The following is a 20,177-nucleotide window of genomic DNA, read 5'->3' on the forward strand; positions in this document are numbered from 1 at the left end:
CTTTAATCCAATTCCATATTAGATACCTACATTTTAGTTTACATCAGGGAATCTGGAAAGTTCTAATGATTTCATTATGGATCCCTCAATAAATATGAGAGTTTTTTTGTAAACATTTGTGTATATTTTCAACTCCATGGGGAAAAATTCCTGATATTTATAAATGCTTGAGTGATCGGAAACCATAATTAAATAGGGAAATGTGTTGATCATTTCTGAGATTGTGGTCAATCTTAAAATTAATATATTTTTAATCTGAGCATATCTGGGACATACACTTCTTATTGATGCCTATAGTTAAATGGGTTAAATCCTTTTCCTGAATCTACTGGTTCTGAATGGCAGGGGCCACCCAAAAATCACACTCATTTTATCTGCCATATTATGCAGGACAATGTTAAACCTATAAAGAAACGTAATGGAAGCTCATACAATGCTACAGTGACAAAAGGTCATTAGGTCATTTTGGAGATCACACAGTGGAACTGTATCTAAAAACTTAATCAAATGAAATAAGTATGCATTTTTTTTATTTCTATTATTCAAAGCTTTGGAAAATTACCAAAAATTAGAAGTCACTTCAAAGCACCAAACAACTTATTATCTACCATGCTATAGTAGATTTGAATATGTTGTTTTTCCTATGCATGCTTCTAACATACACACCAATATTATTATCTCATATTCTGGCAGATTGCAGTTTGTTTGTAAGGAATTAAGCAGATTGCAATAGTTAATTCATTTTATAGTACTATAGTATTACATATATTCTATACCATGAACATCTAAAAGTCAAATAGTGTAATTATAATTATATGAGTGCTTACTTTCCACTGCCATTATAAACAATATTTCTATTGTGACCATATATATGTATTATTTTTCTCAGATAACCTTACGTTATTCTTTAATCAAATTGCATTCAATGAGAATTTTCAAATCATTATAGAGATGTATGTCTGGTGTGTTTCTTGGATTGATGTCCACAAGCAAGTTCAATAAATTGTAGCTCCATGTGAATGAGTACAAGACAGTAATCTTATGTTCTTGGCTTTATAATAATTTATATCCTGAACCTTACTGTTCTGAATACAGTTCAGCATGAGATTAGGGTCACTTTAACAAATTTTAGAAAGCAGGTTACATGATAGATTCTGGCAATTATCAGCATATGCATTTTTTCTCATTTCAATCTGTCTTATTCCAAAATATCAGTGTGCTTCTCTTTTATTTAATCTATGATAACTCTGTTATTTATTTCAATGCATCTAGAATACGCCAGTGTGGGATGAAAAGGATGCCAGCTCCTATATTTTTAAAAAATGCTGTGTGGACAAAATCAATTTAAACTCAAAATATCCATTACTGAAATTGATCTTTCTAGAATCCCTTTCATATAGTACATTTTTCTAGAATCTTTTTCATATATCTCCAGTTATACAGTACACATACATTATTTCCTGAATGATTTCTGAAATTTATAAAAAAATGAATTCCTTGAATTAGGTCATCTGTTCAGATGTGAAATTCGCTGCCAAATTTAGCTTAGCATGTTGTGCCAACCCATCTTTCATCTTTGTATAGTATTCTGTTGGACTGTTACTGAACTGATATGACAAAATGTGGGGAGGACAAGAATTTATTCTATTATTTACAAATGCATAATTTAATCTGTAATGCAATTTGACAATCAGTTTCAACGTACAATGGATTTACCTTAGTATAAGATGGATTTACTTTCTAACAAATACGTAATGGGGAAGCTGGTCAAGTTCCTGCTCTAGATCCTTTAAAGTTTAAACTACAACTCCCATAAGCCTCACAAACATTATCAATGACTTGGGACTCTGCAAATTGTAATCTAAGACTTCTGGGTGACATGAGGTGACCCAGCAGTTTCATGGACGTGTTGCAAATAAGCGGAAATGAATTAATAAAAGGGTTCAGATTCAATATTACAACACGTGGTCTTTTATCTCACATTCATGCCAAATTCAAGTTTTTTTTTTAAATTGAAACTGCTTTTGTACAACAGGCCTCACCCCGTCCCGCCTGACACCTCCCCACAAACACACACACACACACACACCAATTCAGGCATTAACCCGGGCCTTCTCTCAACTTTCCAGAATCAACCCTTCCTCAACCTTTTCAGTCTCAGTTCACGTTTGCCCTTCTTATCGCGAGATCAAGCGACGTGATTTAACTGCAAAATACTCTTATTGTATGGGGTGCCGATTCCGTTCAGCCCCACTTGTCAGCGCGAAAGGGTTGATTCGTGGGGCAGGTCGGACTAGAGAGAGAACTTCCTTTCTCCTCACCAGAGTACTGTAAAATAATACAACTTCGCCAAGAAGTGGCCGACGGGCGAAGAAGGCCTGGGCAAGAGTTTGGAAGGCCAAACTGTGCCCGGCGACCCAAGAAAAAGGACCCGCTTAGGAGTTTCGCTTATTTTAGTTCACTGACTCCGGGCACTAATTGTATCGGTGCGGAGGCAAAGCAAGGTTAGGAGAGGCTCCGAGCCCGTCAAGGCAGACAAGCCAGCCAGCCAACCCTTTTCTCCTTTCCCCGGCCCCCAATCGTTGGCCGCCCGCTTAGATTCCCTTTCGCGGAGGGTTCCCGCCTCCTGTCATTGAGCGCTTTAGCAAAAAGTCTCGCTAACTTGAGAAAGAAGAGGAGGAGGAGGATTAGGCCTAGCGAGGGAAAGGCATCCTCGCCTTCAAATCCCCAGGCAAAGAGCTTGTTATCCGCTGCCCGGGTGAGGCTCTCCGTAATCACCATTCCCCCAGCAAGGAAGGTGAGGGGGCGGGAATGTTAATAGGTCTGTCACTAGCAATAGGGAACCCGGGAACGAGCCGGCGATTGTGGCAGGGCGCGGGGGGGAGGGAAAGGGGGCAATTTAAGCACGCCGAGAGGGAAGGAAACGAAGGCAGCCAATTTGTAGAACCTGCGCCTCGTCAGGGCCGCTCGGGGCCTCCACGTTTGGTTTCTGATTGAGAAGGGCGGGAGGGAATACAAGAAGGCCGTCGGATAGGAGCGGGGGAGGAGGCGGCGGCGGCGGCCCGGGGTCAGGATAACAACCGGGAAAGCAGTTGCGGGAGGGAGGAAAGGAGTGGGTGCGCTGGTCAGAGAAAGGCCGCCGGCTGGATGGACGGGCAACCCTTCTTTGCTCCTTGGAGGAGGATACTCCAGCAGTAAAGAAAAGGAAAATCCTCCCAGGCGAGGTCTTGGCTGATGCCTTCTGCATCAGGAATTGGCACACTTCTTTTCTGGGGTCGAGACATCCCGGAAAGCCAGGCTCCTCCGGACTAGGGAGGCGATCTCCGGTGACGGGGCGGGAGGCGAAGGGCTGCCCGGCAGAAGAAGGGCGGCGGGTGCAGCTAGGTGCGGCGGGATCAATCAAAGGGGGCCAGGCTTCCCCACCACCACCACTCCCCAAACGCCCAAATCTCGGTGCGTCCCTGGCTCACTCGCGCTCTCCCCCTCGACAGCGTTTACCACCCTGCTTGACGTCAGAAGAAACCGTGAAGATCTCCCGGAGAAAAAAGCCTAAAGCTCGGCCAGCGCATACCTGACTGGTGGGCTCTCGGACAGGAGCAGGCGGAGCCAGGCGCTGCAGGGCCACGAGGGAACGAAAGGGAAGGGCCTCTCCCGAGCGCCCACCCGCCGCTCTTCTCACGCAGGGCTCCGCGAGCGGTGGAGTCTACATGGGACCCCGGGAGTAGTGCCAGAGCGCTCTGAGCGGAGGCAACTCAAATCTTTTTCTTGGCTGGCTGGGAATAAATATCGTGAGCGAACGAGAAGATCGAGACACCCGGTAAGCGCTTCTCGGGCGAGGCGGGCGCAAGGAACGGACTGGAGGGAGAACTGCGGGATTCCGCTGCAGCCTCCGGGGAAGTTGGATTTCTCCGTTAGTTGTTTCGGGTTATTGGGAACAGCTCTCGTTTGCCCCGCGCCCCGCCCGATCCCAGTCCTTGTGTCCCCCTCCCTACTTAAACTCCCTCTCCTAACCCCAGAGGGCAGTGTTCGAACCCCACTGGCTTATGGGGTGCGGGGACTGGGGAGGGGAGGGGAGAGGGTTCACTGGTCTTGCTTTCCTGTCATACACCAAGAGGGTCTCCGCAGCTAAAACTAGTCCGCGACCAGCAGAAATTCTCCTCTAACCCCTCCGAGCGGAGTTGCTCAGCGCCCCGTCTAATCGCTTGGCAACCTCCTCCCCGGTGAGGGGAGCCACGGATCGGCGAAACCCGGTCCGCAAGCCGCCCTCGGCTCCCTTCCCAGCCTCAGCACTTTCCCCCTCACTCAAAGTCGCCGTCGTCCCCGCGGCTTCCCTAATTGCAGCCTGGGCTTAGCCTTGAAGTTGCAAGTCCTTGACATCTTTATACCTTGTATAAATTCTCGAAGGTTCCTGCGCTTCGTCAAAGCTGACAAATATACCCGAAAAATATAATTCCAAAGGGGGTTACCTCATTTTGCATAAGGCAAAGTCTGAAATCAAACCAGAACGCTTTTGCTTTGGGGAGACTCTCGATGGGGCTGTCTAGCGTCAAGGTTGTGAAGAACAATTTTATTCCCTGCTGCTCCCGCTGGATCAGCATGACAAGGAGCACGCTGGGACGTCGCTAATAAATGTTATATTTTTAGGGGATTCGGTTTTCTTTTATGGCTACTTGATCTTGGAGTATGGGATTCTGTATATTTCTAACACACATTCGAGCATTTTGCAGTGGGAAAAGACTAATCTAATATTTCACAAGTGCGTTTTTCTAGAGATTATGAGAATCCAAATGATTTTCTTGGATACAACCCTTTTTTCTGCCAGATTTTGATAATTTGCCAAATGTTGATTTTTATAAAGCCAAATAAAACAGCATGTACTAACCCCAAATGGAAATAAAGAAGGAATTTCAATCATTGCAAAGACAATTTTAATAAAGAGAAATTAATCTTTGTTTGCATTACTTAATAGGAAATGTCATTTTAATTGAAAAAAAAATACAAAGTGTCAGCAAACTTAAAAGTTAATGAAAAGTATTTATATGTATGGAGGAAATCAAACTTTCCTTGTTTAAATTAAAAGTCTAAATAGAAATTATGGTACTAATAAAAACAGAAATAAGTTGATTCCAGAATTCAAAGATTGAAAGAAATTGCTGCCATGTTAAAAAATTGTTCCTTATAACAGAAATCCCTCATTAGTTTGACTTTTTGGATCTTACATATAGTTTAAGACAGAATACTTATATTTAAGCAGATTTAGATTTAAATCATTGTCTTTAACTTAAAACATACACATGTTGATAGTATATCTTGGCATTATTTCGATGGATCCATATTTGTTTGTTTAGGAATACAGTTTTACTTGGAAGTAAATCCCATTTCTATCAAGGGTACTTGCTTTTTAACAAGCATATGTTTCAAATTGGAGTGCCAATCCCACAATCAGTTTAAATCCAAACAAAACTCTGGTTTAAATGGACTGTGGATTTAAAATACTTCTTTCCTTGAAATAAAACAAGTACACAAGCAATTATTGTAGACAATCAACAATTGACATGTTTCTTTGGAATATGACAGTTTGCTCCCCACCCCACTCCCCAAAGCTGTGTATCTCAATATGTGCCCTTCTGTGACACAGTTTTCAATCTGTTCATGTTGATCTAAAAATAGCACATAACCTGACAAAGTATGTTATTAATCTTTATATTGGAAGAAGGGGAACACTTTCATATCAATGCACCGAGACACATGTTTCCAATATTAGTTATAAGATAAACTGGAATCTGCTGTTTTAATATTAGCTTTTTTCTGCCAACTGCCTGCCTTTGGCGTTATATAAGATTTAGAGTTTTCAGTTTCAGTCGTTCAGTTTTGCTTTATTTTCTATTTCCTGTTCAGAATTACTCCACTAGGTTCCTGTGGTCTGCAGGTTTTCTGGAAATCTGTTCTTACTACCCACTCCATTAATACTCCATTAGGTAATAGTCCTGGGAAAAATTCAGGAATTTTCTACTTAGGCTTTGGGGCCTAAGGTTGACAAATAATTAAAAGTGAGAACTCCCACTGCTAATTGTAGGCAGCATTGATTTAATTCTCAGAACACACCACTTCTGAATAAAGTGAGCATAGGTCTGCATATTTGTTAGTGCCAGCGGGGGATTTCCAGGTGACAGAGATTTAAAAGGAGTTGCTGGTAAGAGACTTGCCACAGCCATTTTAAAACAGGATATTGTCCTCCCATTTCACTAACCTCACTGGCTCTCCTTACCAGATAAATCTGGGGCAGAACCCTTCCAAGCCTCCTTGTCTTCTGCCAAATCCAACTGAACCCTAGATATCAGAGGGACAACTGAGCTGTGTTTTTGTTTAGGACAGCTGGAACGGCTCCCCTCATGGCTGCACGGGGATGGTTGGACTGAGCTATGAATCTTAAGTGAGCAAATGCCCTAAGGATTTAATTCAGCAATAAAAATGTGTTTATTGTGGCCCCCCCCCCCATCTTCAAATGTACTTTATTGAATGTTGGTCTTTTCCGGGTATTTCAGTTAAAAGGGGATCTCCAAGACACACACTCCGGTTTTTTTATTTTTAACGGAGGTTTTGGGGCGTTTATATTGTTATTTGTGTCAAAGCAAACCCTATAAAATAGTTATTTAATCACGGTGTGTTTTGTGTTGTTCACAGAGTTTGTGCTATGGAGCACGGCCGGTCCAAAAGTATCCCTCCCTATGCGGATTTAGGTAAGATGGGGTGTTTTCGCAGTTGGGAGGAGTGGGGTAATGGGGCAATTTCGAAGTGTGAGATCCGCGATTCCTTTCGTGCCCTAATAAAAGCCCGAGGAAGCTCAGACGGGAAGGGATTCAAAGTCGTTGCTTCCAGTCTCCCGATTCCCCCAGGCCGGCGTCAGCGGCTGAGTGCCCCGAATCCTGCTCCCCTCCCCACCCACCCCCCAGTCACTTTAGCGAGTGATTTACCTATATGAAAGATCAAGCGGTTTTTGTTTTTTTTACAATGCAACCACGGAAACGAGTGGGGCAGAAGCAACCCTGGTTTTTATCATTTTTGGCTCTCCGGGGCTGTGGCTTCTGGGGCTGGAGGCACCCAGAAGCCAAGTGACACACCAGGTCTGATGAGCCGGGTCAGGAGATCTGAAAAGGGCTTATTTGCCTCAAGGGAAATGCGTGTTAGCTGGCACCTATAGGTGGTGCGACCCGGTTTGCAGTGCCTTCTGGGATGGGTGACCCTTCCTGGGACGGTCGTGGCATGAAGTTTCCAGTTTTTCCCGCCGCGAAGGGGCGAAATCCGGCGAAATCCCGACTCGGATTGGTCAATGGAAACGCCCACTGGACTGCCGCGGAGCTGGGGTTAAGCCGCTAAATTCCCTCGGTAAATCGCTTAGCTTACTTGCCCTGTGATCGAACTGCCCGAGTTAGCTTTGCGTTTGTGCTTGTTTTCCTTTAAATGATTATTTTCTTGAAGGCGACGTTTTTGTTCGGAGGCCAGTCAGCTGAAGTTTGGGGAAGCGTCTATCATTGACCTTTATGAGGTTTTTATCTTGAGTTTTCTCCCGAGCAGAAACTTTGATTTCTCCGCTTATTTTTCTTTAGCGTCTTAGAGGTTTCCCTCCTCCGCACAAAATTGAGCCGGTTCCCCGACGAAGCTTAATTATTTATCTGCTTTGGCCAGGAAATAAGGCCGGTTGTCCCAAGCCTCGAATTGACTCTGAGCCATATTAAAAACACTGGTCATTATTAGAAGACTTCGGCTATTCAGGAAACGTCCCGTTAAGAGAGAACTTCTTCTCCACTGCTACCCAACTCCAAATATGCCAGCAATTAAGAGGCTGCTCGAATTAAGCATGTATAAGGAAGTGGGGGGGGGGGCTGGAAGCGTGGAGATGATGGAGGGGAGGCAGAGATAGACCCAAAGGGGAAATATAATCCCTGGAGGTCCCGATGCCTTTCTTTTCAGCCTGGGAAAGGGCCCTAACGAAAAGGAAAGGCTGGCTCTTCGGTCTTTGATTACACTGGATCAGAGGGAGACTGTTAATTCAACACATATCCCCCACGCCCACAAAGGCGCTCCAAGTTCAGAGATGCCCCGAGTAACCTGAGCAGCCCGCTTAACCAACTCTCTGCCCCCTTTTCTCCATGCATGCAATTAATCTAAAAGGCATGTTCTCCGTGGGGGAAAGCCAGGAATTCTCCAGGGCTCCCGATCCCACTGCCCTTCTTCCCCCACTCTCCCGGGCTTTTCTGCCTCTTCTTCCCACCTCTCTTCCCTCCAGAAGCCCTTCTCCTCTGCAGATCAGGAATAGGCATCTCTGGCTCAGCCAAGGACCGCTGTTGTGTCGTCGTCCCCCCGCCAAATAATGGTGGATAGGAAATTGCCTGTGGAGCGGAGGCAAGAATTGCATGGAGTTCGGTTTCATTTACGTGGAATTCCCATTAAAGGTGGTTCACACGATTACTTTTTCATGCGTGCAATTATATCTCCCTTCGGGGCCATTACAGATTGCATGGTCCCAAGTCTGGGAGGTCCCTGGAAGCCATGCCCAAAATAGACCAATTGGGCAATCGATTGGCTGCTGTGGCCCTAAGGGATGAGATGGTGGCTTTGCTTTTCCTTGAAGATGGTTTGGTTGGTGTCCTTTAGTAAGGCCCTTGACTCCATCAAAAGAATCGGACTCTGCAACAGGAGCAAGCCTAGACCCAAAAGGGTAGCCTCGTGATCCGGAGCTGAGTTTCCAAGCAAGTTCAAACCAAATTCGGAAGGATTTGATGCCAACAAGGTTTGCCATTAATTGGTACCCTCCATGGAGGGCTTGATCTTTTTTTCCACTAGGTGAAAAGGTGTCCTTTGCTTTCCTTCTGCTAACAATTCTTCATTGACTGCATTTCCATGTCAGTGATGTATAGCATCACCCTGACATTATTCTGGCAATGCGTCACTGACACCTTCTGCTTAATATTACTTCCATCTTAACTAGCTGTCCCATTAAAGGGTGTGTGTTCAGGTTTGTAGTGTTAATCCTAGTTGAGATCATTTCCAAGTTGCCCAAGATGCAAGTAGAAGGCTACCATGAGTAGCCTGTTTGCCCACGTTTGAATCTTGGATTTTTCTTTGAGGCAACCTCTGGTCTACTGAATGGGATGTCAAGCAGATGATTTGACCAAATCAGCCTGTGGCACACCGATATCTCTTATCTATGCAGCTGCTACTGCCTTCTAGATGTTTGGAGCTTCAGCTCCTCTCATGTTCAGCCAACATAGCTGATGGGCACGATGGGAACTAATGCCCATCCCAAGAACTCCCAAGTTCATACATGCAGTTGCATTTTAGACCGGATTCGGGAATATTTTCCAGCTCACCTAGGAAATTTCTGGATTAGCTAAGCTTCCTGTTGCTATAAGTCTTACTGGACAAGATCACCCCTTAGACGTTTTTCTCACCTTCTCTTTGTTTTCTGTCTTTCAAAACAAAAAACAAAAACCGAATGGAGCGATCCAGGCCTTTGTGGATTTCTTCCCCCAAATTTTTCAGCCTGGCTCCAAACCTGCCACCCTCCTTCGGGTTTCAGGAAGGAGGGTTGGCTTTTCTTTTTTTTTTTTCCTTTTCCATCTGGAAACGGCCTGCAGCGACTTAGGCTAGTGCCTTAGGCTGTTCATAGTTGCTCCTGGTAGAAACTGTAGAAACTGACCGCTGAAAAGGTAAAGGTCGCTGGTCGCCTTCTTTTGAGGCGCTTTTCTGTTTGCTTGCTTGTTTGTTTATTTTGGGACTTCCTGGTCTAACCAGGTGGTCCCTATCCAAGCGCTGGCTAGGGCCTGCCTCGGCTGAGTGGCTGAGATCACCCAAGAGCTCTCTGGCTTCAAATGAAGGCGGGTCAGCGCAGCCTGCCATTTGTCCTTCGAAAAATAAGCTTTGGGGTGTTATTTGTCTGGGTCAAAATCAAAAACAAAAAAACCTTAAACTTCCCATTTCTTAGTCCTTGCTGTTTCTTACCCTTCCCACCCAGATTTTGTTTGGGGCTGCGGGTGTATTATTAAAAATCTCTTTCTCCCGCCCCCGCCCCCACCTCCCTTTGAAGTAGACCTAAATGGAAGACCCTAGACGCTTGGGGTTGCTCCCCTTTCCAGCCAGGCTTCCTCGGGACTTCCTCCCGCTTTCTTTGATATGTCTGCCAGGAGGAAAGGGGGGGAAGCTCCCGGCTTGTGATGCAGAGGGTGCGAAGGGCTCCTGACGGGGCGGCCGCAAGTCAAAAGGTAGGAAGGCGTTCCTTTAGGCCCATTTTGTTCCTTAACACTTTGCTGATCTTCAAGGGACCAACGAGTCGGCCAGCTAGAGGATGCCCCCTTTCCCTCCCTCCCTGCCTCCGGGAACGCGCCTTCTAAACGTCGGAGGCTCCCAAGCAAGGCCATGGCTTCACCGGAGGAGTTGAACCGGCCGGGGAAGAGGGCCATCCTGGCCCCGGCGCTCCCACAAGAAGCCCGGCACTACCGTGGTTAGCTTCCCTCTTTTCTTTCTCCCTTCCCGCCCCCCCACCCCGGTGATTTGGCCCAGCCGTCGCAAGCAGGCCCTACAGCGGGTTCGGACCGTGCACACAGCTGTAAGGAAGGAAGCCGGGCCAAACGCGGTCAAAAGGAGCCCTGGCTCCGGCACCACCTCCGCTGCTTTTCTGGCAAGCGACTTCGACGGAGAGCCAGCCGGCCAAGGAGCACTTTTCGGGTCGGTCGCCCTGGGCCTCGGAACGCTCCTTCCGCTTGGCGCTTCCCTTCCCCGCCTGAAGGGAAATAGCTCTGGGAAAGTCCTGGCCGGGCTCCCTGCCCTGAAGGCGATCGCTTGGACGGGGACCCCCCCTCCGGCTCCTGCCGCCTCGCAGGCCAAAAGCTCCTCGGGGCGGGGCGGTGAGATGGAGCTGCCTTGGGAGGAACTGCGGTGGGCTGCGGGCCCTGAAGGGAGCCCCGGCCGCGAAACGGGCTTAGCCTGCGGGTTCCTTCGCGTTGGGGGAAGAGGGGGGGGGGAGTTTCTCCCGTCACCTAAAGGCCTCGTTTTGCAAACCTTCTTTCCCGGGGCTCCAGACAGGATGGAAAGATTGGGACTAGTTAAGGGGACAGCTTGAAGAGAGGAGGAGGGGGCGATTCGTCTTTGCGCCCTGCTTGGGCGCGCAAGGCCGTCCGCGGGGGTGGTTCGCTTTTCCCGTCCGCGCGGAGTGGCGGCTTGGCAAAGGCCGCTTTTCCCCCTCTTGGTTCAATGGCGCGAGGTGGATCCTTTGCTTTATTTCCACCAGGCTGTGTCTTAAGTTTCAGGGGCCTGTTTTGAGTTTCCGTGCAACCTACAGACGCAATGCCTTTAATCAATTGCATTATAGTGTGTCCTAGCTATCAAAGTAAAGATGGATGGAGTTTACAACATTAATTTGGTGTGTTGTGTGTGTGTTCCGCTAATGCTGCGGAATTCGCACACGTACAAACTCACACAGCATGAGTGTGCCAGTGTGGATACATAGATACGGAAGCAAGGATGGTTTTGAGAGGAATTGGGATCGGTATATACTGATTTTAGCTATGTTTCCTTTTTCTAACCCTTTAATTAGTCTGGTTTTTGTTTTGGGTTCTTTTTTTTCCTAACTCCCAAGGTTGCTTATCCCAAAGGAATAAATAATATGATGGGCATGTATGTACCTACTATACGCAGAACTCTAAAATACCCAAAGCAATGAATTCTCATTCCATGTCTTTAACCCAACTGGAATTTGATTTAAATATCAATATGGTGATTGAACAGGAGGCTGTGTGTGTGTGTGTGTGTGTGTGTGTGTGTGTGTGTGTGTGTGTGTAAAATTAGCAGTGTGCATTATTATAAGATTCCTGAGGATAAACACTGATAGTATGGAAAGGTTTTTCACTTTCCCCAGAGATTAAGACAATGAGTGATTACATGTGGTTATATAAAATAGACCCCAAAATCGATGTTACGGCCCTAAAACTTAGGGGGAAAGATATTAGGAATGGCCTCAATAAGTCCATTGCTAATGATAGACGTGCAAAGCAACCGTAAACAAATTTACAAGGAAGCAAAAAAAATTAAAAGAGCCTCCTCTTGCATTCAAGGGGACCTATGTCTGAATAGACATTTGTCTGTCCATGCTACCATACATATCAACCTCTCCCACTAAAGAAATGGAATGTGACAGTAGATCAGTCCCAACTTTTAGATGTAAGTGTAAAATCTACTGGTGCTTTTGTTTAAGACCTTGTAAAATACTTGATCCTGATATCGGAAGCCTTATCGTTTGGAAGTCTTTTACTGTGAAAAATAGATCTCGGGGCTCTTGTCTAGAACATTCAGAAGAATGCCAATTCAATACAAGCGCCATCAAATTTGGGGAGGGTAAGTCCTATTAATTTTAAATATAAGGCCAGGGTGAGAAGATCTCTCTCTTCTTTTTCTTGAATTTCCATACTATGACCATGGTAGTAAGAAGATAGTCGGGGCAGGGTCCATTTTAATTACAGACCTGCTCATTTTGTTTTTCTGGTGGAATGTTGTGGAAGGTGGCTTCCACTGAATAGCCATTGAATAGCCAACCTTCTATCTACTAGGCGGTGTGCTCCAGATGTTTGGAACAACCACAACTATTTTCCCCAGCAAGCAAGGCTACAGTGTTACATTACGAGCAGATGTCATTTTGGGAGAAACTGGATTAAAAGTTTGAGAAAAGCTCTGAAGAGTGGATGTCGATTTTTGTCAGTTCTTGGGCGTTTTTCCCTTTTACTGCATGTTTCCTTCTCTCCCCAGCCTCCACCTTCTTAGCTGCCCCTTTGAAGCAAGTATTGTGTGCATTCATTAAGCCAATGACTTGTCCCATTGCGGATTTTTAGATAGAACTTATCTTTTCTCCGCAAGATAGAAAACAGCCATTGTTCTTTTCTTCTTGTCTGCAAGAGGCTGATGGGCACATCGTCCTTCTGTGCTGCAAAGGGATTCATTGTCCTCTGATAAAATAGTTACATATTTCCCATAGAAATCCCAGTGTCACTTTGTGTCGGCAAAAGGCACACAATGAAGTCCGGCTCAGGGGCCTGACCACAGAAGGGGGAGCAAACCTTCCTTCCATGATAAGAAGTCAAAGCCGTTTCTCCTAGCAGCTTCTTGGATGCCCTTTACTCTTCTAGGCCAAGCTTCTTTAAGCTGGCGCCTTTCAGTTATCTCAGATTACAACTCCTATAGTCCACCAACCAGTGATTATGCCCGTTGGGACATGGGGGTGGGGTGGGGTGGGGTGGGGTGGGGGATTGCAGACTTGTCCATCTCAAGGGCACCAGGTTGGGGGAGAAGGAGAAGGCCATTTCCATTCAGCTGGTCTCCAGCGTATTCCTCCAGCACAAAATATGACTTAGCAAAGTTGCAGTTGAGGGTTCTTCTTTCTTTCTTTCTTTCTTTCTTTCTTTCTTTTTTTTTTTTTGAGACTTACACTTGTGTGGAATAAAACCTGCAAGTTTGCACCAAAGCCCTTCCCTCCAAGCCAGATCAATTTCACTATCAGCTTGGGTATTGGTATATCTGCATGATAGCATTGACCGGCCTACTGGCTCTCACAATGGAGCCTCCTCTATCCCATCCAGTTAAGACTTTGTCTTCTAGAGACTATGCTACCATGTGAAGGCGGGAAGAAAAAACGTAAAATGGCTTATTAAATTCCTTTAAAAAGAGCATAACATGAAAAAAAATAAAGAAGCAACCATCTCAGAAGGGAATTCACCACCTTTGGGGTTTTTTTTTTTAAATTAGCAGTTCATTATAACAGGCTTCTCTTCGGCATTTGTTAGGAAGTGGCATCATTTACAAGTTAACAATTCTCTATACTTTATGTAAGTGAAATACAAGCGTCTGAAAGCATTAACTAAAGCTGTGCAAAATCAGCCCAGGCAGGGAGTCCAGTGGTGCCCTACCAGGGAAGTGAATTGCATAGGTCATTTTCTTATAAAGATGCAGATAAATGCAAGGATAAAACAAGTTTGCAACAACCCTACTGTTTTTAAGCCAGTTGTTCCCAGACTCCCACAACTGGTATGCATGCGTGAAAGATAGACATGTTGCATCAGAGTTGTTCTTTTTTTTCCTTTTTTTTAAAAAAATGACTGATACTAGATAATGTTAGATTTGCAACCACAATTCATCTCTTCTGCATTTGTGGGGAACAGATGGGTTTTATCTGGATTACTCTGAGTGCTCATCCAGGCCCATTTTTGTTCCCATGGAATGGTAGACATTTTAGATTGCCTTGTCATAATTTAACTTCACTTCCTGAAGGGTAAGAGGAGAAAATCTGATCGATTGCTAATGTAGGTAGAAGTTTTACTGAACTTCTACCAGGTACAGGCTGGTTTAGTTGTTTTTTAATGGCAAGGTTTCCTTTTCCAAAGTTCAAAATTACCCAACTCAAACAATTGTATTTAAAAGTTTGTGGTTCTTCTTTGCTCACTATTAATCAATTAATGCAAATGTTTTGTCAATTCTAAACATTTGATAGGGTTTAATTCAATGTAATAATTAAGTTAATTAATTTACTTTAAACTCAGATTTTAGTTTGAGCTGCCCATCTATAAAGGATCCACTTTTGGTTCTTTGTAGATGTCCCTTATTTTATAGAGTATAGAGTGTTTATATACTCTATCGTCTTTATAGATATGTCATTTGAGAAATGACATAGATATATCGGGCAGCCTTCTGTAGAATATATTTCCAGTAAGCATATGTATAGGATCAGAAAAGTATAAAATTTGTTTTAAAAAATTGTGTTCTTGAGTTACATTTTTGAAATTATCTACAGACAAATTTCTCTTCAGGCAATACAAGTTGTATCAGTCTCATAAAATCTTAATTTTAAAACACGAGGTTTACAGAAAAGCATATTAATCATTTGGGTCAAGGGGAAGATACCTGCTGTAAAATTGTCTGAGCTAATGTTTATGTGGGAAGTAAATAGTTCACCAAGTCAGAATAATGGGGATTTTCCAGTAGGAATTCCACGGGTATTCCTTAACTGCAAACTAACCCCTGCTTTCATGAAAAAGTATGGAATTGCATTGACCTGTCTATGGATCTAACCCACGAAGCAGTTAAAAGGGGCTGAACGCCCATTAATCCGCTTATGACCATTTGAACCATACAAAAAGTAGACAAGAGGCGCGCAAGTATTCTAACTGAAGAGATGTAGGCATTAACTTGAGCAAGAGGATCCCTCGGTGAATTTTGACGTTTACCCTTTTATCAAATCGGATTACAATTATTTATTGTGGTGCTATTGGTAGTGAGGATGAAGGAGAAGGGGGATTGCTGGCTCTGTGCCTACCCGTTAGTATGATTTTAATACAGAATCTCCGCGGTTTTTAACGCGTCCCCTGAAAGGCAGAAAAGCTACGTCCACCAAGGCACATGGCGGAGGGATCGAAGCCGGCCGCGGCTCTTGACTTGAAAGTAATCCCGCGATCTCCAATCACCTACTAACCTCCCCCTCCTCCAAAACAAACAAACAAACAAAAAAAAAACCCATTTGGTCCTGTGCCTTTTAGTCTACAACATAATGTATACGTGTTCGCTTTACTCTTAAGACTCGCTAAGTTCGATCAGGTGACTGTTGAGCAGAAATGAACAAACCTTTGCGGCGCTAGCATCTTTTCTTGGTTTAATGGAGTGGGAAACCCAAGATTGGATTGGGACAAGACAAGACGGGACGGGCCAGGACGGGGGATGATGGGGCGGGGTAGAAATATCTCCTGACTTCGTGTGCCTACAATAAAAGCGTTAACGGGGAAAAGAACGGCTTCCCAAATGCAACCTTCCTTAAGAAGAGACGTTGAGATCTGGACACAGGGCGCGGTCCTGGTTTATTCGCGGGGGGCACGGGGGGGACAAATCGTGGGATTTGTCTTAAGACCAGCCACTTATCAGTTGAGTTTGGTACCAAATGCAGTCTTGCAGACCTCTCTTTTCCCCTCCCTTCCCCCACATCCTCCTGGTAGTCCATTGAATTCACCTTTCCCAGGCCCGGGCATCATCAGGTCGCGCTCCTCTCCGCAGCTTCCAGCCACCATCACCCTGCGTGCTCCCCTTCGGATAGGACAAGGACCGTGGCACACGTTCTCCCAAGCTTTCTCTCTTCTGCCCCCCCCCCCCTCCAGCACACTCCCTGCCTTTGAACAAGCCACCATCAGCCTCAGAGAGCAAAAGCAGGCCGGCAGTCTTAAGGGGCGGTCACAGGAATCTTCCCTTCCAAGCGGAAGGGGACCCCGCCAGGCAAAACCCTACTCAATCTTTCCCTGTTGGGGGAAGGATGCGGAGCCTCAAGGATGCGGAGCCTCAAGGGAGACTGGTGGAGGCTAGCGGTTGATGTCACGGTCCCGATTAAATGACCCATCAGAGGAACTCTTGGGTGGGTCCCTCCAGGCAGTGTTATCAAGGCGGGGGGGAGGAGGGGGAAAATCTATGCATTTGGGGTTCAAGCAGGCATCCTTTAATCATCCACGTTCCTCATTCTATAGCAGGGGTCTCCAACCTTGGCCCCCTGGCCAATTCTAGGAGTTGAAGTCCACAAGTCTTAAAGTGGCCAAGGTTGAAGACCCCCTGCTATCAATGTATGCGGAAGGTAAGATGAAGTAGTAACCCAACCTGCGGAACTTTGTTCTCTTCTGGTAAAAAGGCGTCTCTGGGCTTGCCACCGTTCTTCCTAAGATGAAATAATAAATGGTTTTCTAGCGTCGATTTAAAATCAAAATAATCTGTCTAGTTCCTTTTCAATCAGCCTCTTCCAATATGGCACTAAATTCGAAAGCAATATGTTGGCTGGGGATTCTGGGAGCTGTAATCCAACTTCAGGCAAGCACTACTGGTATATTGAGGAAAACTCTTAAGAAATCTACACTCGCTGCACAATCATAACGACTGAACAAACACTGTGGAGGGGGGTGTGTGCCATCTCCAATTATGCAAAGCCACGTGGCTCTTAGAACAAGCAACAGCTATTTGCAAGCCAGTTGGTCCAACCTTCTCTCTAAATGATTGGGATATTTCCTTTATTGAATTTGATTGATGATTGGTTGATTGATTGATTGATTGATTGATTGATTGATTGATTGATTTTGATTTTGGTGTCCTCAAGTCAGAGTTGACTCCTGGTAACTGTGTTGACTAGTCCTTGCAGTTCTTTATATAAAATGAATTGTTCTAAGTTCTAATAACTTCATCAGAGTGATCCAGTACCCAAAATGGAGGTGCAGATATTAAATGTAAAGATAATATACAGAGTCCAGCAGATCCAAGGAACTGCAGGGACACAGAAATGTAAGAAGTGAGGTGGCTTGCTTCTCAAGGACACATTCATAGACCAAACATCTTCAGGATGAGATGAGGTTGAGGAATGTAGGAATAATATAGAGCCCAGTTGCATAACTGGGTTTAAAGTACAGTCCATCTCTTCCAAAAGCATTAAATCCATATCTCTACGGAGCTCACATAAAACCTAACAAATATTTTGAAAAGTATTTTGAAAATGCTCAGGTGTTGCATTGCTTCAGATGCCACTTCTGAAGTCAAGCCAGAATGTACATAGCAGAAATTGTATTGGGAGAAGGGGAAATGCTACTTTAAAACAGGTAGAACTAAAGACAAATTTAAGTTGCCACTGCTGTAAATTGGGGACGAGACAAAGGCACTATCACAAAAAGGATATGCCACATTAAAACATTACCACAACCTGTTAATGCCACAGTAGGGAATGTGCTTGGAAGGGGAGAAGTGGTATTGATTGTGTTGACAATTAAAATCTGCTTCTGTAGGGTGTACTTAGTGAAAATTGCTACTAACTAAATGACTGCGGAAGTCTTGTAGTTTAGCTTGGAACATTTCTCCAAGCCACAAACCTGAGGCTCCATTGGGAGACTGAACTGAAAACCATGGATCTGTGTGTGTGTGTGTGTGTGTGTGTGTGTGTGTGTGAGAGAGAGAGAGAGAGAGAGAGAGAGAGAGAGAGAGAGAGAGTGTCCTGCTGCTAGTCCAGGATCTATTGCTCCTTCAATCCACAGTAGTAGTAGCAGTAAGACCCCAGCAGCAACAAAAATACACAATATAATGCACATAGTAAAAAGGGCATTGTTCAAGCTTGAGCTACTTTGCAATTAACAAAACACAAATATTGCAGGCTACAATTACAAACTTAGCAGCAGCAAGAGTTACTTGGGGGAGGGGATCTTTAGGCATCGAAAGAAGCTGCACAGAGAATTATTTCTGTCCATCTAGGAAATGAACTAAAAACAAGTGTTAGTGCCTTACAAATAGTAAAATTACTAGTAAAGCAAAACCTGAGTGCCTGATTCAATATCACCTCTCTCCTTGGAAAAAGATAATACATTGAGAAGGCAGCAGCAGGAGAAACAGACGCTAGGTACCAACTCAGAACCCATTTGGGGCACAGATGTCTGAACTATTTGGTAGTGTAACCTCTAAATGGAACTAGCTAGCAAGTTCTCAGGTTTCATGCAAAGGTATAATCCCATCTCGCTTGATTACTAGGTATCCTATTGTGGTGGGCAAATGGACAAGAAAAGTCAATAAAGGGCAAACAAGGACATTTTTTTCCCACCTCAGCAACGTGTTGTCCATCTTACAGTAATGAGAGCATAATAATAAAGCACTTTTATGCAATTTTATCTCAGACCCACCTATATCTCTGTACATTCTGTACCTAGGCTTTGAGGCTTGGTGTCAATTGTCTTCTAATTTAACATACAGGATTGTTGGGATTTAAGTTACTGTTAATTCTCATTTATCCTAATATTAATAATCAGCTTTTGCAAACTTAATTCTTCCTGGATCAGATAGCCTTATCATGAAATCTAGAGAATTCCTACAAAGTGTTATACTGAACAGATCATATCTGGTCTATCTTCCAGTATTAATCCTGAGATCCTGTTTATGTAAAATCAGAAAGGTTGGTAGCCTCTCAGAGAAGGAAGCAACTAAAGCAAACATCAATAATGAGGGATGTGCGTATCTCTTCTACCACACTTCCTTTGATCTTCATTCTAACTTGCCCCAATAGTCCTTGGGCCATTCATGGATCCTTGTAGAGCATAATGCCCCACATATTGCATCCCTCCACTTCTCCTAAAATGGTCAGGCGTTATTAGGTTTAAAGAATCAGAATTGATTTTCGTGAGAATGAGATTCCTTTATCTTTACAGTGTAAAAATATAATTGCAGAAGATGAATACTCTTTTTTTTTCCTCCCATAATCTTTTAATGATTGTCAAAAATTGAAGATAGCTTTTTAATCAAGTGGTAGAAGAGATTAAAGTAATAGTAAACATGTAAGTACACTAAAATAGTTTATACTGAATCACATCAATAACTGATCACGCTCCAGCCTTCCCTTCCTTAGGAGTTCAAGGAGGTTGGACTTAAACCCACCATTAGCTATACTGGCTGAGGGAACATGAAAGTTGAAGCCTACCACATTGTGCTAGGCATAAAGTCACGGGAAGCTGGTCTATTCTAGCTTTTCCAATTGTGCCACCCAAGATCTGTTTCTACCTAAAGATGCTCAAGAATGAATATACTTATAGTTTTGGAGTTCGCCTCAACTGTTTGTCATGCTGGATGGCAGAGACACCAGAGGGAAATTGTTTAGTCATGTTAAGGAAGCCAAATCTGCAGGAGTCCATACTTCAGATCAAATGCAACTTTTTCATAACACTCAACAACTTTTTCTCTTTTTGTGTTTTTCCCTCCCCCACCCCCAACCCAATTGTGTAACATCCAAAATGGCAAAGAGTTCCTCTAACTTCCAACTTGGTGATGGTCTGGTAATATAAGAAATATATTGCATAGGACCCGTGGTAGCGCAGTGGTTAGAATGCAGTATTGCAAGCTAATTCTGCTGACTGTGGATTGCTGACTGTCAGCAGTTCGGCAGTTCAAATCTCACCAGGCTCAAGACTGACTCAGCCTTCCATCCTTCCGAGGAAGGTAAAATGAGGACACAGATTGTTGGGGGCAAATATGCTGACTTTGTAAACTGCTTAGCGAGGGCTGTAAAGCACTGGGAAGTGGTGTATAAGTCTAAGTGCAATTGCTATCACTATATTAACTACTATTACTTGAGAATAACTGCAGAGAGG

General features: G+C 44.4%; 1 protein-coding gene across 5 annotated transcripts in view; it reads left to right on the forward strand.

Annotated features, from left to right (window-relative positions):
- The first annotated feature begins 2,368 nt into the window (after positions 1–2,368).
- The window catches only part of PITX1 (paired like homeodomain 1), a 41,954-nt gene continuing 24,145 nt past the window's right edge, over positions 2,369–20,177 (forward strand). The window contains exons 1-3 of one of the 5 annotated variants that reach the window (XM_026696505.2): positions 2,369–2,797; positions 3,492–3,817; positions 6,685–6,740. In XM_026696505.2, the coding sequence (XP_026552290.2) occupies positions 6,695–6,740 (46 nt within the window). In that variant the 5' untranslated portion in view covers positions 2,369–2,797; positions 3,492–3,817; positions 6,685–6,694. Of the gene's footprint in view, positions 2,798–2,930; positions 3,818–6,684; positions 6,741–20,177 lie in introns of those variants that run through there. The other 4 variants (XM_087924368.1, XM_087924369.1, XM_087924371.1 and 1 more) reach the window with 4 other exon arrangements.

Source organism: Pseudonaja textilis, chromosome 2, assembly GCF_049901715.1.
Source record: "Pseudonaja textilis isolate UNSWEBS1 chromosome 2, rPseTex1.2, whole genome shotgun sequence".
NCBI classification, from domain to species: Eukaryota; Metazoa; Chordata; class Lepidosauria; order Squamata; family Elapidae; genus Pseudonaja; species Pseudonaja textilis.